The sequence below is a fragment of the Aulostomus chinensis genome, chromosome 20 (assembly GCF_037954235.1).
Source record: "Aulostomus chinensis isolate RoL2024-O1b breed Wild chromosome 20, RoL_Achi_v1.0, whole genome shotgun sequence".
In the NCBI taxonomy this organism is placed as follows: domain Eukaryota; kingdom Metazoa; phylum Chordata; class Actinopteri; order Syngnathiformes; family Aulostomidae; genus Aulostomus; species Aulostomus chinensis.
Window position 1 is genome coordinate 17394520 of NC_141339.1, and position 20408 is coordinate 17414927.

Here is a 20408-nt window from a genome sequence, read left to right on the forward strand (position 1 = left end):
TGGTGGAAAACCCCGGCTTTTGGCACATGGTGAACGCAATGGAGCCCCGCTGAATAGAATTATTGGCTACCATGGTTTATTTTTAGTTAACCTGGTGGCTAGACTGGCTAGTAGCCATCCTCATACATTCAGTATCAAGCTAAAAAAAGCTGCCAAACAAGGTCACTTGCAGCACTTAAACTCTCCATTGTTCACTTTACTTTTCAAAACCTTGCAAGCTACAATTTGCACTCAGTTTCAATAAATGAAAACATTTTCTCACACCTTTGATTCGTTTTGTCCAGCATTTGCAAGCCGCGAGTTCGAGCCATATATTGTGTAACTGATGCTTTCAGTTCAATTAATTCAATCCAAGTAAGGGAACACTCACAAGAAGTCCACAAAATCACTTTGTCCCTCCAATCTTTCATAAAGGATGTAAGCGTATCGAGTTGTATCGTGAGCTGAACATTGTGATATACATCGTATCACGAGATTAGTGCACCGCTACAGCCCTGGCTGAATTGAGGGTACAAGTTAAACCGTTACAGTGACGTCTTCGCCAAAAAATTTTTTTTTTTTTTAAAATAGAAAAAAATCCCACTAGATATTGTTGGAAGTGTTTTATTGCTCTCCATGGTAATGAAGAAGTAGCATTTCCTGTTCCTACAAGAGCCTTCCTTTACACCTGGAAACGGCTGAAATCAAAAGTCAAAGCACGTCGTATTGATTAAGTGTCCATTTGTCTTTCCTCACACCATCTCAATTACAGAGACACATTTTCTGATTTAACACACTCAGAAACAGAATTTCTTACAAACGTCTCCAGTTTCACACAGCGTGAAATAAAAAGGTATCAGCCCTTGAACTAGCATGTTGCTGCCTTCTTGAAAATTTTCAAGTAATCGCTTTTTTTTTTTTTTTTTTTTACACGCCAGGAATTCTGAATGGATGCAAGGAGGGATGAAATTTAAATTTCCCTTTTTCCTTTTTTCCCCAACTATTCATTACATTTGCATGTATTCTGTCCTCTTAGCTACACTGTTTTGAAACGCAAACACAATTTATGGTAAACTAATTCCTAACATTTGGCCTCTGACCTTTCCCCTCTGCCTAACTTCAAAAGTAGCAGCAGCTTCATCAGGAGATTTTCAGGCTCCTCACAACAAAATTAACAATAATAAAAAAAAAATGATGATAAATACTCATCACAGGTTTGTTCTTGTTCTCCTGTACCAATACAGGAGGAGCTTTCCATCAGGGCTGATGTGTAAACAGCTCACAGTGTAATGATTTGCTGCCTTTCAGTCGAAGGTAATGGACCAAACAAAGCTTTTTCCCGGAGAGTTCAGTGAGATTAATCACTGCAAAAATGAAAACCAGGGATTTGACAGGCTGCTGTGGAAGCGCAGTGAACCTGTTGGATGAAGGAAAGCAGCTCAGCCGCATGTCAGAGCAGAAATGTCGAGAGCTTGTGGTTTGGTTGTTTGTTTTCTAACTTGTGATCTTTCCACTTATTTGGCATCCGAGCAGTTAGTGTTGATCAGGGCAGTCAGCTACTGTGCTGGATGGACAGACAGACAGACAAATGGATGGATGGGTGGATGTGACGCTTTCAAGATTGACGCTGTTGGGAGGAATTGCACTTTGTCTCTGGCTGCACACAGTCTCCGTCTCCGTGGAAATGCTCTTCATTCTTTGATCTGCAGTGAAGGAATAAAAGGACAGTTAATAAATACTACCACAAAGCAGTTCTTTGGTGTAGTACTTCAGTGGTACTTCACCTCTGTGACCACGCCTGCAGCGATGGTGGAACCGACGTAGCGCAGCATGAACCGGCCCAGTTCCTTATAGTCTTTGTACAGCTCTAATGATACGGGTCTCTGGGTCTGGATCTCCACAATGGCGTTCATACCTTTCCCCAAACACCTAAGCGCACACACACGCACACACACACCGAATTATTTCAATGGGATCATCAGTCACATCTGTTGCAGGGATGGTTATTAGGCACTTCATGTTTCATAACCCAAACCACTAGGGGCAACATATGCTGAGAAAGCTGCATCTCCATGCCCACAGTAAGAAACAACACATGCTAACAACCTTAGCATCAGCTGGAAAGGGGACAGTAAAAATAAGTTTCCTATCCTGTTTTGGGTCGCCGGCAAGCTGGAACCTATCCTAGCTGTCTTTGGGCGAGAGGCAGCGTTCACCCTGGATGGGTTGTCAGTCAATATCAAAATCTAAATATGCATGTTAATATATCTAAATATGGATTGCAAAACTGGCTGCACGGTGGTGCAGTGGTTAGCACTGTGGCCTCACTGCAAGAAGGTTCCAGGTTCGAGTCCCGGCTCGGGCGCGGGATCTTTCTTCTGTGGAGCCTCCATGCTCACTTTACTTTTCAAGACCTTGCAAGCTACAATTTGCACTCAGTTTCAATAAATGAAAATTTTTTTCTCACATCTTTGATTCGTTTTGTCCAGCATTTGCAAGCTGCCAGTTCGAGCCTTATATTGTGTAACTGATGCTTTCAGTTCAATTAATTCAATCCAAGTAAGGGAACACTCACATGTTCTCCCCGTGTCTGCGTGGGTTCTCTCTGGTACTCCAGCTTCTTCCCACCATCCAAAAACATGCAATTTGGGGACGAGGCTGATTGATACTCTAAATTGATCGTAGGTGTGACTGTGAGTGTGAATGGTTGTTCGTCTCTCTATGTTGGCCCTGCGATGGACTGGCGACCTGTCCAGCTGAACCCCGCCTCTCGCCCGTTGATGCTGGGATAGGCTCCAGCCCCCCCTTACAAGTAAGGAATAAGCGGAAGACGACGACGATGGATTGCAAAACTCACTTAGGTTTCTTCTTGAGGACTTCACCACTGCTCTTATGTAAAACACTTATCAGTTTCCTGATGGTGGCTGGTTCACTGACCGTCTGGTAGTGTAGCAAGACCTGCAAAACACACACACACACACACACACACACACACACACACACACACACACACGAACAATGAAGCAGAGGAAAAGTGGTATACTTTGTATATAAAGAGCTGGTAGAGTGTGTGTGTGTTTATGTATGTAAGTGGACTTACTGGGAACCCCTGTGTGATGGGAACCTCAATATTGAAGAGGAGGATTCGGGCTCTGAATCGGGTGCAGACTCTAATCGGCTCTTTGGAGTCACAGAACACACAGCCCACGCTGGAAGGAAAAGTTATCACTGAGAACGTACCACTTCCTGCTGAGAACGTACCACTTCCTGCTTGTAGAGGCAGAATCACTTGTAAACAAATGAGGCTTTACTTGATCTTGATGATGTCCATGCCGGTGACTGTCAGGCTGACGTGGTCTCCAGCTGTAGCCCAGTCCAAAGCTGCATCATGCAAAGTGATACCTGCACAGATGGACGGTGTTCAGTTCACCAAGTAGCCACAGTGGGGCAGTGTTCATCACGACTAACTCATGTCTCTCTTTTTCTCTGTCTCTCTCTCGCTCTCGCACACACACAGAGGAGCGTTGAGGAAAATATGCTAATCTCTTAATTATAAAACTGAGTCTCACTGAATATCTGTTTTATTCTGTACTGTCTCCAAATAATTCATGACTTCATAAAAAGGTGTCAGAGAGCTTGTGTGTCTTTAAGCACCACAATTCCTCCGCCTCAGTGTCAAAAGTGACCACAAAGACTCAAACCTTTGACTGTGCAGGTTTCATTGGGAGGCATGGCCAGTATCTTGTCTCCGGTCTGGACAGAACCAGCCTCTATCTTCCCTGTTACACAGAAGCCGGAACCCTGGTCTGAGAAGAGAAAATGCAACATCAGCTGTTTATTGGGAAACATTACAGGGGATGTGACGCGTACATGGTGCTGTATCTGACTTTACCTTTGAACACATCAGACACGCAGAGTCTGAAAGGTTTGTCTACAGACCTCTGGGGGGCTTTAAAGGCATCTTTAAGAAGAGGGTGAGAAAGGAGGTCAGCAACTTGGGAAAGTCAAGTAAACATTATGAGAAACCTGATGACAGATGATAATGATGATGATGAATCATGTTCACTGGAAGTAGATGAATAAGCCCACAGTAGCGAAGGATCAGCACTTTCATAAGAAATTACTTACATGTGTAAAGACACCTCGAGGACAATATACGGTTTGCTTATTACAGTCCCACAGTACCCTAGTGAGTAACTTCAAAGTAATATTGTGGTTGATGGGAAAGATTTGGAGCCTCCAGGAGCGCCATCATAACTGCGTGAGCCTCATGAGCGTAATTTTGTGAGACTGAATTATGTGGAGCAAGTCAACCACAATAGTCACTTTGAGACTTTTCGCCCACAATGCACTGCAGTTGTGTCACTTTTGTCATTCAACTTTTTGAATGGACTGAACAAAAATGGATCAACTGGAGGATATAATATCTGAACAAACAGTAACCGGAGATCTGAGTATCTGGCCTACAATCCATCAAACTATGGACTACGAAGGGTGATTTCTATTTTTATTCCTCCCTTTTTAAATTTCCCCTTTAAGTGGAGCCCGCTGAGGGGAAGTGGTCAACGACAGAAATGTGTCATGAGGCAGGAAAGACATGTAATCCATGTTAGCATGAGTTACCGATCTGCTCCAGCAAGCTGAGGCCAGAGTACCATGAGGTGAGTTGTGGAACGGAGCTCCGGGTGGCAAGGTTCTCTCCTGACAGGCCGCTGGTGGGGATGAAGAAAACATCCGACTCCTGGAAAAGCAGCAGTACAATGAGTCAGGCGACCGCTGACAGGGAGCCAGGGAAAGATGTCTTTATAGCTAACAGGTTAATTTCCTGTCGCACCGATCACATGACTGACCAGCTTACCTTGAATCCTGCCTGCTTCAGAAAGTGGCCCAATTTTGAAGTTATTTCCTGGAAACGGTCTTGTTGCCAGTTCACCTGTTCTCACACACACACACACACACACACACACACACACACACACACACACACACACACACACACACACAAAACTTCAGCCTCCAAAAGAAGTCAATCTTCGTTGTTGATCGTTGGCTTACATTTAACCTAATAACTCTGTACTAAAACAAACACTACTTTATTCAAGCATCATCATTTTACGGTAATTAATCTCACATAAGACAGAAATATAAAAAGATAGTGTGAATAGACAGGGTCTTTCTTACACTTGCTTCCAAAACATGCACGTGTCAGCAAGCTGCCGAAAGATCTCGCTGACATTTAGCAAGTGGTTGCAAATAAACAATGCCGACTTTATTTCGCGAAAACCTTTTTTTTTTTGTCCACAGGGTCTGGTAAGAAATCAACAAAACAGCCAGTGTGCACAAGAGTAAACACTAGCTTTCACCATATCAGATGATATTAAATTCTGCTGCTCAAGTCTTTCGTCTATCTCAAATGTGCAATGGTGCGTTTTCTTCTTTGGCGAAATGAGTTCAGTTCAAGGATTTGATCAGCCGAGAATTCTGAAAAATCCGACTGACTGAAACAAGTTCCATCTTTGATCGGTACAGTGGAAACTAAAGACGGATGAAATGGTGATGTCTTGGAGGTGGGTCTGACCTGGTCCATCTTGTTGACAGCCACGGCGAGTTGAGTGACGCCGAGTGAACGCACCAGCAGGGCGTGTTCTCTGGTCTGACCACCTGCTTCGAAGCCTGCCTCGAACTCTCCTCGGCTCGCATCTACCACCATCACCGCCACGTCAGCCTGGGAAAAAAAATAAGAACCGCGAAGGACTCAATCATCGGACAACATTTTTTCCTCTTTGTGTTCATGAAGTAAACTCTTTTTTTTCATGTGTCAAGTGTACAAGAGCACTGAACTTTTCTATCTAACCTTAATTTTAAAAAAAACAACTAATTTTCTGAACACTTTTGTTTCAAAAAGGTATAAAATTCAATTTTGCATTTAATTGACCCAACTTCTGTAAAATATATTGAATTAAGTACGCACAAAAGAGTTAACAGATCCTAAGTAAACAGACAATCGATAGATAGGTAGTAGAAAGTCTCTGATTTTGGGACATATTTCTTAGCTTTGTTTGCCTTCAACAGAAACCCCTTAGTCAAGGCATGATGAGGCTAAACGTGAAGACCAGTCATATAGTGAAAAGAGAAATTACGTCGGTGTCCCAAAACAGAGATAGACATCACACCCATTCTTGTAAAAAAAAAAAAAAACGCCAGAAAGAAAGAAATGATTAAAAAAAAAACAACTAATCGCTCATATCTGGTTGAATTAATCATAAACAGCTTTTAAATTGATGCTTGTGAAATACAACTGAAGTCTGTTCATTTTGCCCATCTTACACACATCTACAGAGTGGATGCCATTCATGAAATCTACTGTACTTTCGCACATTTCTCCTAAACACTCGGGGATAGTGAAATTTCATAGCTTATGTCAGGTTCTCTTTTCCATCTGGTGTCTTTTTCTTACGCCTTACAAAAACTCCTCAGCTCATTAACAATGTGAAAAAGTGAATTTTTCATCACGGTTCATTCTTTTAGCTCAATAAGCACCACATTTCTTCACTGAGCTCCACACTTGACTCTCGCTGATGCTGCAGAAAAAAAAACCACTTTGAAGATGTTTATCTCGTTTTAAGTGTCGTATCGCGCAAGCAGCTTGAGTTATTAGTCAACTCTCTGTCCTCTCTGACAAGATGTACCTGTGCAGCTCCTGTGATCATGTTGGGAATGAAGTCTTTGTGTCCAGGCGCGTCCATCAACGTCACCACCTTAGAGTCCGTCTCAAATTTGGTCATTCCTACATCCATAGTAACACCTCTGGAAGGGCGGTGGGGGGTGGGGGTGGCGGTGGAGGGTTTGTGTGTAAAAATTAAAAGAAAATAAAAATATTGTACATAAAACAACACATAGTATAAGACAATGCCATATATGGCAACATCAATGTAATTTCACTGGGCGAGGCCCTTAGTGAGATCCTTTGCGTGTGCCTGGGTGTGTGTGTCTGGGTGTGTGTGTCTGGGTGTGTGGGTGTGGGTGTGTGGGTGTGGGTGTGTGAGTGTCTGAGTGTGTATGTGCATGTGTGCTGGACATTTATCAGATGATTGGTGAATATGGATCCCCACCCAAGCCACTTTCTGTTTCTGCAGTATTTCGCTTCCGTTTCACTCTGATCTCAGCAGCCCGGCGAGGGCAAACAGCTGAGCTGAGATTTTGAAGTATGCAATGTTCTGTTTTGATTGATTCTGTCGGGCGGTGTTAGGTGAACTACACATTCATCGCGAAGGGTGCAGTTTTGACAGGACTCCATTATATCGAGACATGTTGATTTTCCTTTGACCTTCTACTTCATTCAATTTTTCTCCAAAAGCATCCATATAAAACTTTTGAATTTTTTTAACAATATCTTGATATAATGCACTCCAGTTTAACACCACCATTATTATCACTATTAATGTTGTTAAAATTATTATTATCATTCATTTCATATCATGCATATTCAAATTATGATCATATTTGTGTGTAGTTTAGTGTACCTGTCCCTCTCCTCGCCAGTTTCATCCAGAACCCAAGCGAAGGCGAAAGAGGCCTTGCCTGCCTTCTTCGACTCTTGCTCATACTTGTGCATGGTGCGCTTGTTAACGTTGCCCAGCAGATAAAGCAGGTGGCCCATCAGTGTGCTCTTCCCTGCATCCACGTGACCTGCATAGAAGAGGGGAATTATTTCATGATGGGGGGGGGGGTTAAGAAAAAGATGAGAGCAGAGGAAAAAGACACCAACGTGACTATAAAAAAGTGATAAGACAGTGCAGTGGGAGGAAGGAAAGATAAGACATGGTGGAGGAAAGCCACGGATGTGAGGAACACAACTGCAAAGAAGTGTGAGGTAGACAGAAACGGGAGCAAGGATGGAGGATGACGGGGGAAGAGAGAGGAGCGAGGTAACGCTGAAGGTTTCACAGGCTGTGGGAAAACAGAATCATCTGCACTTCTGAAACTACAAAGTCTCTTATTACTGCTGTTACTGAGAATGAGAATATATGATTGAGAAACTGTTCCACTCATTTCGCACCTTTAAGCTGAGACATACTATATGTACACCAAAGAAGGAGATTCAAAATATGAAATTTGCCAAACACTAACATAGAAATGACACTCTGAATGGCAAAAAATATATTAAAGAGAATAATTTACAAGTAAGGCTACAATCTGAGGCGATTCGGGCACCCACGTTGGAATCAGAAGACATTTTCTATGTGGATCGTCTTCTAAGGGTAGAAAAGCATGTGCTGAATCCGGTTCTGAACTCCTCGCATGAAAGTGCTTTACTGCAGAAATAAAAATGGCCTTTCTTCGTACCTATAACCACCAGATTCAACAGAGATTTGCCACCCTGTCTCTTCTCCAGCTCTGCCTTAATATTGATGGTCTGCCTGGACTTTCCAGAAGAGCGACCCGGGGTGGGAAGTGTCGAGGCCTCATCTTCGTTCGACCCCTTCGATGGCGTCTCGGGACGTTTGGAGGTGGCCTCTGATGCGGGGGTCACAGTGGCATTTTCAGGGCTGCCACCTCGGCGTGCTGAAGCGCTGACAACGCCATTCTCCCCTGTGCTGAGGGCAGAATGTCGTTAATGCCAGTGAAAGTAAAACTTCCATTTCAACCCTGGTAGTACTGATGTATTCCGAAACAAGAAAGCTCCACTAGGATGACGTCAGTAATGCTGATCAACCGCGCATGTAAATCTAGAGCTTGAACCTTTATTTTCACCATTTAAAGAAGGTACAATATCCAATGTAAATAAAAGAGGAACATTTCACCACATCTGTGTCATATTTTGCAAGAACGATTTTCATTTATGCACAGATGTGCGTTAGATACCTGGGAACATCAAAGCCCATGGTCTGTTTCTTGCCGGAGACGGTCATCCGGGCCACTTTGGGTACGACTTCAGAGTCCAGTTTACTTTGAGTCGCATCTCTGATTTTAGCTGCAAGGAAGAGAGGGACTTAATGTACACTTGTTCTAAAATGAGACATTCCCAACCCATTACAGACAGAAGCATATTGAGTATTTACCGGAATAAAGGAATATATGACATTTTTATGAAAGTGGGTTTTTTTGTGTGTGAGAAAACAATAAAAATAACAAAAACTTTCACGACAGGGTAAAACAGAGACGTATGTTTTCTACGACGTCACACTGTAAACTTTCTGATCCTCAAAACCAAGATTCTTCAACAAAATCTTGTTAATTTCTACTGACAGTTTAAGTACCTAAGCTCAAGTATTACACAAGTAGACTAGACATTTGCTTTAGCACTGCTTCCATCTGCAAAATAGTAGGACATCATTATGAATACATTATTAAAGCGCTTTACTGGTATATAAAATATAGATTGCCAAGTATGCCTGTATGACCACACGGTGCAGTCAGCTCCACTGTGTGTCTCCGTCTATCTGATTGGCTAGTTCATATTTTGCAGCAGTGAGAAATGCTGAGGTCACTGCTTTGTCATCCCTGTCCCAAATGGCCACCAGTCCCAGTCATATCAGCCTACCACTGATTCATTTAGACTGGGCTGCACAGCGAGACTAACTGCACGCACCGTGCACCAACATCCTGGCTCAGAAAGAGTTAATTTCAGAAGTACCAGTTGCTTCCCATCTACATGTAAATAGAGCAGTGTGACGCAGCAGTTTGCAAAAGTCTTCTTTGAAAAGGTCTCACCTCCGCTAAGAGCAGGGTACGAGGCGAGTGTTTTCACTCATTCTCACATAAAATAAACTTTTACACATCTGCACAAAACGTTATTCCACTACACACACACACACACACACACACACACAAAACACTTGATTTGTTTCTATATGGAAAAGTTTGCAGTGATACGTTATGTGCAGCAGCTGGGTTTCCCGTAACAAGATGACAAGATAACCGTAGCACAGTATAACTGCAATATATCCTCCATACCCGAGGATTAGAATGTTGCGCTTTTACCGATTCCTTTTTTTTTTTTACATGCTGCTTTGTTTTAATTGGTCCTTTTGGAGGATATATAATCAGAAACAGTTCCAAAAACTTAAAAATATAAAATACAGCATCCAAAATGACCATTAATATAAACTGACCCCTCTGCTAAATGAGATCCAATAAAAAGGAACATTAAAAACTCTCACTGACGGAGGAGTGTTCTGCAGGCCTGTTGCGTTATCAAGTGTCTAAGCCACAAATCTAAGACTTTTTACGAGAGTCAAGAAATATTTCAAAGCCACAGCTGCAATTAATGAAGGCTGCTATATTAGATCCGTGTTTATTTATTCACCTAATGAGAATGTAAGAGAAATCGATTCGGGCCATAGGCACATTGCTTACTTCGGAGCCCAGATGTGTGCCTCTGACACATGTATAGCGTTACATCAGTCTAGTCTACAGTACTTTTGCTACTTACCAGCGATTATGTTTGGTTGTCACTGCTCCTCATGAGAGCTATGGACAGGTGAGTTCAAACCAATGCAGGTGCGACGGGGGTCATGTTCCTGCATCTACAAAACCACTGATACTGCATGTGCAGGCACTTTGGAGGAAATTTCATTGCGCCTCAGTGAGCTTGTACACACAGGAGTTACGACCTCACTGACCTTGGATTCATTTTTGAGGATCAGCATGAATTGCAGTAAGAATTCTACTCATCATTGGTAAGCAGCAAATAAGGCTAGAGACTTTATTTTAGTTTCCTTGCACCCCCCCCCCCCCATGTGGCTGTAACACCAGAATTACCCGAGAACGTGATGAATAAAGTTTATCTCGTCTTATCTCAAGACTTTAACCTTCAGCAGCTATAGATTTTCAAGACCAATCAGAATCATATTTCAGCTCAAAAGACACATTTCTAGATCAAAACTTATCATGGGAGCCATGTATTGCACTACATGCATTTGATCTGTGCACAAAAAAACTGCAAAGTGCAAACATCACCAACTATCCTTGATTTGGTTGCAAACTTTATTCACGTGAAACGTTTGTATCTCATCCTTTTTGTATTTTTTGAATTCTAACCCCTTGTGTACTTTTATAAACCCAGCACAATTTCTTCATTTAAAAAAAAAAAACAGCCGGCAGGAGAGGGGGGAGGGTGACTCATCAGAATTATTAAAGAATCTTCTCAAAGCGCTCTCTGAATGACTGGTTCTGCAGAAGAGTAAAAAGTCCCTTCATTATGAAACCTGGCCACTTGCAGCAATCTGAAGAGGCCTTTATTCAGAAAAGTAGTTGCACTAACATGTCATTTATTCCAATATCGTGAGGGAAATGGAGAAAGTGGAAAAGGGAACAGGACAGCAAAGGTGAAGAAGCTGCATTTAAAGGTTACAAGTAACCTAAGAAATGATGATGGATGAGCCTGATATAAATCAATTGACAGCATGGAATGAGTGTGCTCCACCAGAACAGGTCTGATGTTTAATACTGCCACCATCGCCAGTGAAATCTGCGTCGTCCATCTTGCGGTGTGCAGAAGACATTGGATGTTAAAAGAGTTCTCTGCGGAAATTTGCCTCCTCCAGGCAATCTGGGGATTTTCGTATCTGTACTACCGCGATGTAGAGGATGTCAGCTTGAAATTTATGTTGGCGAGGAATTAAATTACATCACGCAAGCCTACTGAGATCATTAGGGTCCACGGTGTTAAACCTAGTCCACCTTTGACTAAGCAACAATGTCAGTAACCGACATCTTCAACCCATGCTAAGGTTTGCTTGGGGGGAAACAGAAAAGTGCGCCCTTCTCACCTCCCCCCTCAAGGTTTGAAGAAGAACATGTCCCTCTTTTTTAATTACCGGACATGCTGCTCTGTCAAAACACTGTTAAACCTTTGCAAACAACTCCTTTGCCATATATCTTGTGTGTGTGTTGCCCCGAGGACAGCACTGACAGGAGGGCAGCATGAGAACCACTCCACGCTGAAGTTAGGCTCTGAGGCTTGGAGCAGGATCTTTATTTGCACTGTTATGGCTGACAAGTAAACAGTTGGCGTCTTCCCATCCAGGATTTTTCTAGTGCACAGGACCCTTGGAGTGACTAAGAGTGAGTAAGAGTCTTTACACCTGAGCCTGAGGCCCAAACTGAGCATAGGTTAAAAGGAGCCCGCCTAGGATATGCAAATATCAACCCTCCCCCTGTCAAAACACACGAAAGTGTGCAGGCAAATGTAAAATAACATGGGCTGAATGTGACGGAAAGAGTTAAGTAACGGGGGTGACCAACATCCTCAAAGAACAGGGTGGTTGTGCAAATTAATGATTTGACCCATGAGAGACACAGATACACTTGAGGGAATTAATTACATTAAAGCATCAGTGCATATTTGTCCCGAAAAGCAAGAAATCTGTGACAGGCTTGATCATTTCAACCACCGTTCATGAGATCCTCAAACTTCGCCAACGCCTCGAGGAACTGCAGTAGAGTTTGAAGTCGGGTCTGAGATGACAATCAGGATTCTGATGTCACTGTTAGATTATCTCAACAACCGTTGATCCATCCTGCTGGCTGCACAAGGCTGGTTCATGGCACTTTATGAAAGTGTGAGGGGGCTTGAGTTGTGTGATGTCACAAAACCTCTTTGACCAATCTCTCACATTTGTAACTTTGACTTGACTTTGATCCCTGACACAGACATGCTGTGAGGGGGCATCAAAGCTATCTTAGCAGGATCCTGAAAGTCATCTCAGACCCTACGCCCGTAGACGTCAGAACAGGCGCGTATGATTTATTGTATTAAGAGTCCCTCTCAGTTTAAGTGGACATTTGAGCCACTACGAAGAAATTCCTGGAGCCGTCCCAGAAAAACGGTGTTCACAAGAAGGAGATGACGGGATGCTCCTGGGTTATGATACCAAAAACAAAAAATTCATAAAAAAAAAGCACCAAAAATGTCAAAGAGGTGGAGATGAGTCATGTTAAATCATGAAGCAGAGCACGCAGACAACAAATCAAATCTGAAATGGCTGAAGACCAACACCACCTCCTGTGCCGTGTGAAAATCACTTCCCATTGGGAGATTCTGCTCTAGATTTACTCTTCGATGCTCATTTTACACCTGTAATATTCAAACACCAACTCCTGCAGCTTTTGGGGACTTTTTTAAATTTGAATTAAGAATCCTTTTGACTTTACAATGTTTTACGACCTTTAAGAGCAGACTTAAGACCTTCCTTTTTGATCAGGCTTATAGTTGGGCTGCTTAGGCTGGCCCTTAGATATGCTGCTATAGGCTTAGGCTGCTGGGGGATCTCCCATGGTGCACTGGGCTTCTCTCTACTCCTCTCTGTCCTCCTATATTTGTCATACATAAATCATACTCATATGTGTTACTAACTCATCTTCTTCTCCAGAGCCTTTGGGCTCCCCTCATCCCAGATCCCGGGTGCTGCTGGAGGAGGCTGCAGACCTGAAGAGGCTCAAGCTGCCACCCGTAGCTCCACCTGCTTACGTCCCCGTCTGTCCATCAGTCTCTTCCCTTTCTCTCTCTCTCTTTATCTGTCCCACTCTTTCCTTCTGCATATCTGTCTTCCTCCATTATCTGTCTTTGTCTCTGCCCCGCTCTCCTGCTCTCTTTCCCCCCAACCAATCAAAGCAGAAGGCCGTCCCCACTGAGCCTGGATCTGCTCGACGTTCCTGCCTGTTAAAAGGAAGGTTTTCGTCGCCGCTGTTGCAGGATGTGCTCGCTCACGGAGAATTGTTGGGTGTGAATTCATTGAAGGAGTGTGATACTAGACCTGCTCTACTTGTAAAGTGTCATGAGATAACATTTGTTGTGATTTGGCGCTATATAAATAAAATTGACTTGACTTTTTCAGTAAAAATGAACAACAAAGCAATAACGAGGACAGCACTTGAGTGTAAGCGCGCAAGCCTTTTTTGACCATGCAGTGAGTAAAATGTTGTTTTCCAGTGTTCGTAACATATAACAACAAAATGTGCAACATGTATGCCTTGCAAAAATGCAGAGCCTGTCATGAAACAAAATGATTTGAACTGTCAAAGCCTTCGACAAAGCTGTGAAAACTGAGACATGATCAAATTTTCCTACGTAGGTGGTGTCAGTGAGACAAGAGCGTACGATGGTCGGCTGCTGTAGAGAGCTGTTGTGCACTTGGCGTGACATTTTCTCCCTGAGAGCAGCTTCCTGCTAAAACCCACACACCTTTGCCTGAAGAGAAGAGGGCAAAAACAGCAGCTGGACAAGCCCACTTGTTAATAGCAACACTTAATCGTGTCTAGAAATGTTTAAATATACTATCATCTCTTCATTTACAAAACAAATGACAATCTCCATAGTGCAGCTAACCATTTCCAAACATAATCCTCCCAAGACTTCATGTATACTGTGAAACCAGTTTGACTCGTCTTCATTATCAGCCCTTATTATCCAACATGTCCCTCAGGCTCACCAGTCTATGTTTGACAGCCTTGGGGTCCAGTTCACTCAACTCTAAGCACCTGCATAAAGTTTACATACGTCAATCCAAACACTGACACTCCAGTCACAGTCAAACAATGAGACAGTTCAGGAAAATGACTAAGAGACAGGAAACTTTGATATCATCCAGATTCATCCTGCTTCAAAACTACAGTACACACCACGGTCCTGCAGTGAACTACAGGGGAGTTTAAGACTGCATGAATGAGAAACCTAATGCTTGAGATCTCTCAAGCCATGAAGTCCTCATTGAGTCAATGACTAGTTTCTGCATTCAAACCATTACCTATGACACACTCAAAGTTTACCATAGACAGCACCAGATACGTCACACAATTAGTCATTCTAGCAAGAGAGAACATATACTACATGCATATGGTGTGCCAATATTTCAGATTTCTAACAAGAAAGACAGAAGCGCAAAATATTAGGAACATCTGGCAGTATGATCCAGTAAATGAAAAACCTCCAAGATACAAAATAAATCTACAAGTCTCACAGATTCAATAAAAACTGAACATTTTAATCATTCATGAAGGGATTTACTGCTGAGCTGTTCCACCTAAATAAAACAATTGCATTGCATCTAAAAATAGACAATGAGCATATATATATATATATATATATATATTCATATTTTTTCCCCACAGAGCCAGAAGGATGCTCAGACAGAGGCACATTCAGTCAATTAATTCAGTCATCTTTATTTCAAAATTGACAAAATTAATCTCTGGCAGCTACACACTTGTACAAGGCATTCCATATTTCATACATAATTTTAAAAATATTTACATTTAAGTAGTTTCTACAATTTTACTAGTTACTGTGTGTGTGTTTGTGTGTATATGCATATGTTTGTGTGCATGTGTGTGTGTGTGTGTGTGTTCTCCCTCACTCATGGGAAAAACTCCAGGTGTCCCCTAAACCAAAATGTCTACCTCACAATCTTAAAGACAGGCAGCAGTAAACCAGCACAATGGTTAACTGATCCATATTCCAAAGGCGACAGCACACCTGCAAACTCTTTTTTTTTTCATAAAGCTCAAAACTAGAAAGGGGGGGCCATGCCTACTCTTGAAAATTTCCCCTAGCCAAGATTAAACTTTTTTCCTATCATACAAAAATGAAAATTAAAAGCCAAAGGCAATATATGCATATAAAAATAAGACTCAAATTTAAAATGTACAAAAACACTGTTGCAATAAATGAGAAAAATAGCTTTAAAAGTTTTTAGATGCAATTATTTTTAAGCTGCCAGAGTATTTTTTTTGTCCTATTTGACTTAAAGATAATTGTTCTGTGAGCTGCAGCAAAGTAAAACATTTGCTTTTTGAATTAGAAGGATTTGCGGCTGCTGCAGTAACAGTCGCTATCAGGGGGGTTTCCTTCTGGTGGTCCGCAGTGTTTTAGGGGGACATAGTTAAAAAATACTTGACGACCTATGACGTTTTATTCAGCTGGTATAGAAGATCACACGATTTTTTAAAAAATGAGTTTCTCATTCCAAGTGTGACGCACCGACAACAGCGAATGTAAGAGCTGCTTATTTCCGCTGGTCTACCTGGTGAAAGCCTTTCTCTGATTGGCTCGGACAATATCGTCAGGTGACGGTGTGTCAAAGTGGAACGGTACAATCTGCGAGAGTGGGGTTTGCTGCTGGTGGCCTTTTACTTTGTCCTTCATTCTGCTTCTCCTCCTCCTCTGTTGTCCGCAGTTCTGACACGTCAAAGTCATCGCAAATACTGATGGCTGTGCAAACACCGACACATTCAGCCCTAAGGCCATTTGAGTTGGAGAGGTTGGTGATGGGAGATTGTTCTGGAAGTGGTGGGGAGCCGTTCCTTGTGACTGAGCCACGAGCGCACTCAAATCAATAGCCTGCTTAGCTGGTCTTGAGTTTTCATGATAGGGTTTGTGGTCGAGCTTACAATTGGTTCCACCCTCTATAGTACTTTCTACCGATGCACCAGCCCTCTCTGGTTTTGCTGGTGAAAGGAGCGAAGTGAGGGAGTACTGTGACCCATTTGAGGCGGTTGAGGTTTTGTCTTTGTGTTCAGAAGACAAATGTGACAAAGAGTGTGGCACACAGAGGCCAGGTGGTTGTTTAGGTGCATGTGCTGTAGATTCAATGCTACGCTGCTGATTAAATGCTGGGCAGCTCTTGGTTTGATGCTGCATTGCTAGTTGAGACAGTGAGACAGATCGACCTGTGCAGTTTGGAGTGACATTCTGTAAATTAGAAACCGTGAGCACATTTGATAGTAGTCCAGGGCCTTGTGACTGAGGCGACATTAGTGTATTCCTGTTTTGGTGTTGGGACGCAAGCTCAGCCAGTGAGAATGTTTGAGCTCCAGCCGTACCTCGACACTTCACAGACGTTAAACTGCAGGAGTCACTGAGAGACGGACTTCGGTTTGAATGTTCCTGGATTAGATCAGCCAACGATGGGCTTCCCTTAGGATCAATACTTGTGGCTTTGCTTCCAGCCCCAAATCCCACTGATTGTTGACTACTCTGGAGGACCGAACTAAGACTCCCAAAGCCAGGAGGAGCAACCGGAGAAGTTGATGTTGTTACGCTGGGTTTATTAATTGACAGACTACAGAAAGAAACCGATAGTGAAGGAGGGGAAATGTGAGATGCTGAGGACATATTCAAAGATGCTAACATTCCCAGTGAAAGACTGTTTTGATTAGGTATGAGGGATGGAGATGTATTAGGTCCAATGGTTAGAGCACTTAATGGGGGAAGCCCTTTGTCCACAGCTCCTGCCAGTCTATTCTTCTGTTCATGCACAGATGTGAGCTGCACCAGACTGCTAACACTTGACCCAACAACCTTTTGACTCCCAGAGCTGCAAACCCCCACCTCAGTCGGAAGTTCAGATAATATGCTGGGTGAGTCTGATTCAGTAAGGGACAAGTGAGGGTGTGAGTAATTATGTTTTTTGGATTTAATGTCGGAAGGAGAAGCAGACAAGCAGGCTCCTTACCTTACGAAAGCCAATTCCAGTAAACGAAGAGACAAAGGAGGACCAAAGGGACAGACACGATGACAGATGAATCACAGCATAAAAAAAAGGAAGAGAACAGAAAGAAGGCACTTTGTTAAACATGTATGTCTTACATGTGCCATACAACATGCTCATTAGGAAATATTCATCAATATGACAAACTTAGCACGTTAGTCTGCATTTGATTCACTCACATAAATATCAAACATTTCATTGAAAAATGCCTTATTGCTATTGATACAGTGGCTAGTGCTAATACATATGGCTATTACTTAATCACCCTGGCACTGTTTGCATGCAATCAACATTAATGCCACAATGTGGCATGTCAAAAATGTTGTTCACACAATCCATCTAAAAAAAAAAAAAAACACCATCACTCAATTTGTGTCTCTAAAGTAACCAGACAAAAACCGTGTAGCAACTTTGAAATATCACTTTTAGTGGTGAATAAAACAGATTATGTGCACTTTATTATCTCATCACATATTAGACAAACTAAGAACAACTACAACTACCTTTCTCAACCACAGCTGCTTGTTTGGTTCTTTGTGGAAGTGGCGCTTTTTCCTGGCTAACCCTCTGGACAGGTGCCGCATTCTCAGGGGTAGTTTTGGTGACAGGGGCTGTTTTAGTGTCTTCAGACAGAACCGCATCCAGTGCCCTTTGTGGATCAAACCCCGAACTTATGGCAGCCTGGCTCAAGACAGAGTCTGGAACTGCATCTCCCAGGACAGCCCGCATATGGTCCAGACAGGAATATAGCTTGGCTACAGAGCAAAACACAGGTTAAATGTGATGTTAGGAAACTTCAAGAATAAATACAGACCACCAGAAATCAAAATCAAGCCCAAGTGGGATCCGTAGGGCTCTTATGAATGAGCGTGTTACCTTGATCAAGAGGATCAAGGTTGTGGCTAACAGTAGGAGACATGGGTACATCCGCATCTTCATATTCTTCCTCCTCTAAGGGCTCCTCTCTTGGGGCTTGCCTCTCCTGACGCGAGTAGATGAACTGATTTGCTGTATAAAACAAAAACATCACATGACAACTGAGTAGTCTGGTGAGTGCTGTGTAAGTGGCCATTAGAGCACATCAAGAAACCTCATGAGTTAACATTGTTCATGGTATCTGTGAATCAGCAAACATACCAACATATTGGTGCAACAGCAAATGGGCTTGACATTGCACTGTTGAAGCAAAAATGCTTAAATTCTATTAAGTAGGGCTGAGGAAATACTTTAATTAGCAACAGAAATTTTTAAATTACAGGAAGGTACAATATTTGTTCAATATTTTGAGTTTTTTTGTGGTATAAAACTACTTTGAATGGAAAAACGCCAATGTGCTGCAATATAAAATTGAAGAACTGAAGCAGACAACTTTGTAAAACCAAAATGTAGTTTACATCTTTCTTGTTATAAAAGTTTTTTGGATATATGAAAATGCCACAAAGCTGAAAAATTAAAAGTTTGTATTACAAAATACAATGTCATTACCATTTTGATTAAAATGACAGGCATGAGGAGCCCTTATTGGTGATGTTGTAGCAATGCATTATTTATTTTTTTACAATTAAATATATAAAATGACAATTCATCAATACCAACCTGTTGCTGGTGATATGCAGTAGTCATCATCCACAGACTGTCCATACATGTCATCATCTTCAAAGTCTGGATAAAACAAGGGTGAGATTTAAAGCTTTTCCCATTCTAACTTACCAAACAAAGGTGTGTAAAATGCAGGAAAGTGATGGTCAAATACGACTGCTCTCATTTTGCCTTGTCAGCAACTTTACAGAATGCACAGCAAGCTGTTAAATAGTGACGTGATTCCTATCATAGGCAAGTCAGCAGACTTGGCAAATTGGTAAACTCAATAAATTCCTCCAACAGTCAATTACAAGGTTGAAACGTTCCCATTTCAAGAATGTATCAAGTGGGAATGGAAAGCTAGCAATCTAGTTCACCAGGCTAAGCTTTAATAAGAATAATGTAAACATTAACCACAGACATGTCCTATCATGTTTTAAAAAGTACAATATTAGCTTGGGCGCTTATGGTATGTAGTTAGATATTAATGCGAAAACGCAATTAACCGTGAGCAACTGCCAAGTGACACGACAGCACCGCTGTCTTCCCTGCTAAGCTAACGTTAGCTAACATAGCTACATTCAACAGCACTGGATATTAGCTTTGCGACTAAATAGCCTAGTTTAGCCGCGGCCTACGGGTAATATTTCATTGTTTACCAATAACTACTTGTCTACCTTCATCGTAGTTGTAACCTCGGACATTCCTGTGCCGAGACATGTTGCTTATGAGTCGTCTCTCCGAGCCGTAACTGAAATTTTTGTCGGCCTCACAGGTTGTTGTGATATGTGTCGCAGCGCCCGGCTGCCATTGCTCCAGCTGCGGCTGAGTGAAAGCACAGCAGCGGGAGCGTCAGATATGATCCTTCAACCTAAAAAAATAAAAAAAACAAAATCAGAGATAAAGACAGTTGCTATACCGGTTTAATTTGTCGAGTATTTGATTGCACACAATTCAGTCCTCAAAATAATATTTAAGAACTTGCCTGCGGATATTTTGCTGTCTTTGCTGATGTAACTTCCGGTTCCACTTCCACCAATGAGGCCTGGGATCTCCTTCACCAGACAAAGAATCAGAATACTTTATTCATCTCCAAGGGAAATTCTATAGCTTCACTCTTTGCATGCACAAGAAGAGAGACCCATGTTTGCAGCTGTTTTTTTTTAAATTATTATTTAGAATTACTTTATAAAGTTAAATGAATACGATTTTTTTTCCTCAAATCCACCAAATAAGGTTTTTTTTTAAAAATAGATCAAGTGACTGACAGGGAAATTTAACTGATTGATGCATGAGATATTGTTGGTCCCATCAGAAAACTCATTGTGTATGAGAATAATAATGATGACAGTTGTG

General features: G+C 42.1%; 1 protein-coding gene across 3 annotated transcripts; it reads right to left on the reverse strand.

Moving 5' to 3' along the window:
- Positions 1-561: 561 nt before the first annotated feature.
- hbs1l (HBS1-like translational GTPase) lies at positions 562-20178 on the reverse strand. 3 transcript variants are annotated; one of them, XM_086190406.1, is made up of 19 exons: positions 20038-20125; positions 19730-19923; positions 19068-19133; positions 18348-18479; positions 17975-18226; positions 8845-8953; positions 8326-8576; positions 7503-7668; positions 6669-6786; positions 5558-5704; positions 4838-4912; positions 4603-4720; positions 3872-3940; positions 3681-3785; positions 3291-3381; positions 3080-3188; positions 2837-2937; positions 1764-1908; positions 562-1682 (listed from the first exon to the last, which is right to left on the reverse strand). In XM_086190406.1, the coding sequence occupies exons 2-19, from the start codon at positions 19770-19772 to the stop codon at positions 1671-1673; spliced, it is 2109 nt and encodes a 702-aa protein (XP_086046532.1). In that variant the 5' UTR covers positions 19773-19923; positions 20038-20125; the 3' UTR covers positions 562-1670. The 3 variants fall into 3 exon arrangements, with proteins under 3 accessions (XP_086046532.1, XP_086046534.1, XP_086046533.1); XM_086190408.1 differs by lacking the exons at positions 562-1682; positions 1764-1908; positions 2837-2937; ... (9 more) ...; positions 8326-8576; positions 8845-8953 and adding an exon at positions 15025-17346 and having other exon boundaries at positions 20038-20177; XM_086190407.1 differs by lacking the exons at positions 562-1682; positions 1764-1908; positions 2837-2937; ... (9 more) ...; positions 8326-8576; positions 8845-8953 and adding an exon at positions 15026-17430 and having other exon boundaries at positions 20038-20178.
- Between the last annotated feature and the right edge of the window lie 230 nt (positions 20179-20408).